At 38.2% G+C, this 3248-nt stretch overlaps 1 protein-coding gene across 1 annotated transcript; it reads left to right on the plus strand.

Annotated features, from left to right (window-relative positions):
- Positions 1-1437: 1437 nt before the first annotated feature.
- LOC113294230 (F-box/kelch-repeat protein At3g23880-like) lies at positions 1438-2569 on the plus strand. The gene is made up of 2 exons (XM_026542637.1): positions 1438-1483; positions 1599-2569. Exons 1-2 carry the CDS (start codon positions 1438-1440, stop codon positions 2567-2569), a joined length of 1017 nt encoding a protein of 338 aa, XP_026398422.1.
- Positions 2570-3248: the final 679 nt, after the last annotated feature.

A 3248-nucleotide genomic window follows, 5' to 3' on the forward strand; every position in this document is an offset into this window, starting at 1 on the left:
TCAAGGCTGGACTAGGTTGAGAAATGCTGCTAATTGAAGCTGTAGTGAATTGAGGTTTTAACTGGTACAACTGGGTTGTGAATTTCGAGCACCCAAGCTGGATCGCGGCTTATATCCGGTCGTACAAGTCTTCCATGGCGTATTCAGTTTCGATCACGTCCCCCCGTAGTCGTGAAATTTCTAGTTCTCACAGAAAAGGTGAGGCTTTGATGTGGCTATGGAAAGAATGATGCAGTGATCGCCTAAATCCGGGGAATCATCAATCAAATCATCACTTGTATCCTTACGAATCGAATAATATGGCAGACAGTTTGATCGAACTTCTAACAGTATGACATGATATGCTATTAAATCCATAGGCTTATTTTATCGCATAATCAAGTTAAGCATGAATCTGTAAGAAAAATAATTATTTAGAGTGGATGATACTTAGCTTGTTTTCTCTGAAACTTATTACTTTTCCTTTGCCAGACGTTTTTTTTTTTTTTTTATCCTTCATGCTTAGTTGCCGCCTGTTGAAGACGTCCTCAAATACCCTGGACTTAATGGAAGTTAGGTGCTTATGATCCATTGGATGACTTTTTGATCGTGGAAAAAATCTTTTCCCCTCGGCGCCAAAAAAATGTTGGTGCAAAAATATTCACTCCAACAATTTTTGAGATGCGGAAGGTTGATCCAACCGTTGCCGTTGACGAAGAAAATCTCTAAAGAATTGATCAAAGTGGTGAGGGTACCTGCAAAAACACTCCGATGCTAAAGTCAGCGGATGTTCTATGCAAGTATATTGTGGTGAAAAGAATAATAATCTGTACCCTTTGATTTGAGATTTTGCCTCTATATATAGGCAGAAAATAGATGTAGCTTTAGGGTTTTGATAGTTACCCAAATAACCTCCCTGTATAAATCCCAAATAACAACCAGATTCATGATAAATTCTAATATTTATTATAATCTTCACTTATCCCAAATAATTATTATCTTGAATAATAATTATAACTACTTAAGATAAATGTCCTCTTTTATCAGGATTTATCTTAAATAATATTTAATAATTATCTATAATAACTATTCCATGAAATTTTTTAACCTCTTTTAACAAGATATTTTAACCCATGGAGTTGTGGGTTTCCATAACAAACCCACCAGTTTCCATAGTAAACCAAATCCAGGCTTCCATAATAAGCCTTGTGGGTTTCCATAACAAACCCACCGGTTTCCATAATAAACCAAATCCAGGCTTCCATAATAAGCCTTGTGGGTTTCCATAACAAACCCACCGGTTTCCATAATAAACCAACCCCAAGCTTCCATAATAAACCTTATGGGTTTCCATAACAAACCCACCAGTTTCCATAATACACCGACCGGTTTCCATAATAAACCGGATTTAGGCTTCCATTATAAGCCTCATGTGATACGCACGTACGCTATTTTAATATGGTACAAACAGTTACCAACGGAATCGGTATGCAACTGCAAATTGGTATGTAAACGCTTGAGGAATCTTGTATCTCATCATCCATTATTCGCTCAATTGCATCTAACTCATCTTAATCGATCCACTGATTCTTCTGGTAAGTCGGGTTTTCTTGTTAAAGCTAAGAATGATCAACTTTACTATTTTGAATATGATGATGAGGCACCTGTGCATAATATCAGAAGGTTCAATTTCACCCCTGCATTTGCATATATTGGTGGTTATGGCGTTCTTGGTTCATTTAACGGTTTGGTCTGTCTGCATGATTGCGGATATCCTACTGGTTATCGTATTTGTAACCCCTTGACCAGAGAATATGTTAAGCTGCCAGAATTCAAAAGAGATTCGAGGTGTATTCCTTGGACCAGAGGGTTTGGTTACCTTCCTCTAAGTAATGAGTATAAAGTTGTTCATATTGATATGTTAAGAACAGACCTCAATGTTGTTGAGGTTTTGGTGTATACTATTGGCAGTGGTAATGGGTGGAGAAATGTTGGGAGGTTTGATATTCAGTCTGGCGAAGCATGTGTCGAAGATGGTGTCTTTGTGAATGGAGGGCTGCATTTGGTGGAAACAAATGAAGGAAGGGTTTTCGTTTTTGATTTGATTGAGGAAAAGTTTTGTGAACCTGTTTCACCACCTCCTTTGCCACCAGGTTCTGAGTGCTGTGGATGTAGTCCTATAGGTGTTTTGGATGGGGTTTTACATTATGGTATCAGATATTCCTGTCAAATAACCAATTGCTTATGTTATGACATATGGCCACTGAAAGGGAAGAATGATATTAGAGACACGAAAGAGAAGGTGGAGCAGAAGCCACTTGGTTGGAGTAAAGAGTTTGGTTTTCCCAGAAGACAACCATTTGCATTTACCAAGAGTGGTGGTGTTTTATATTTCGATTATAGTTCTCTTCGCATTTACGATGCAATAGCTTCAACTTCAAAAGAGCTTGTGCGTTTTAGCGAAGTTGGTGAAATATATCCTCACAAGAACACCTTCGTTTCGTTGAAAGAATTAGGAGAACATGATGTAAAAATAATGGATTCAGCCAAATCAATTGAAGACAGAAAGCCGTTTTTTTCAGCAAGATAAGCTCCCTGGAAGCACTTGTTAACAGGTAATCTTCACTGAGCTTCTGAATTAACATTATAGATTAAATGTGATAGCTATCGGGATATACCTTTGAGTTGATGTTGTAAGCTCAAATTTGATAACCTTTGTTCAAGAGCATTTTCATAATCATGTTTAGGCTTGAGTATCAAGACATGAATTTGATTGGTTAATGTAGTGCTTATCATACTTCCAACGAACTGTGAATGGTGCAGGCACGGATCTTATTTTACATTATTATGCTGGAGAATGACTAGCAAATTTGGAAATCTCAGCAAGGATTTGGGAGGCAGAGCAGGCCGCACAAGCTCTAATTTTGCTGAAGCTGTAGAGTGGATCCTTATATGCTGCTACTATCTCATGCTTATCGTAGTAGACACCGGACTTGCTCTTGGGCAAGTGGGCTCCAGTAGACAATGTGCTTCATATGCCCTTCTACATTCTTATTATACGTGTAACAGGTTTTATCTTTTATTTTGGGTCCGGAAAGAAAAACACCAATGCAGTGTCCTTAGATTTATGCTGGAATTTGATGAGTCATCACAAATATAATGTACACGTGTTCTTCCCTGTGTCCGTTGTGCGACACGTCTCTACTCAACCCCTCAACAGATACAGGCTCATGTGCAGGAGAGAGTATAGTAAAACAAAGCACCAGTAT

Source organism: Papaver somniferum, chromosome 7, assembly GCF_003573695.1.
Source record: "Papaver somniferum cultivar HN1 chromosome 7, ASM357369v1, whole genome shotgun sequence".
Lineage (NCBI taxonomy): Eukaryota > Viridiplantae > Streptophyta > Magnoliopsida > Ranunculales > Papaveraceae > Papaver > Papaver somniferum.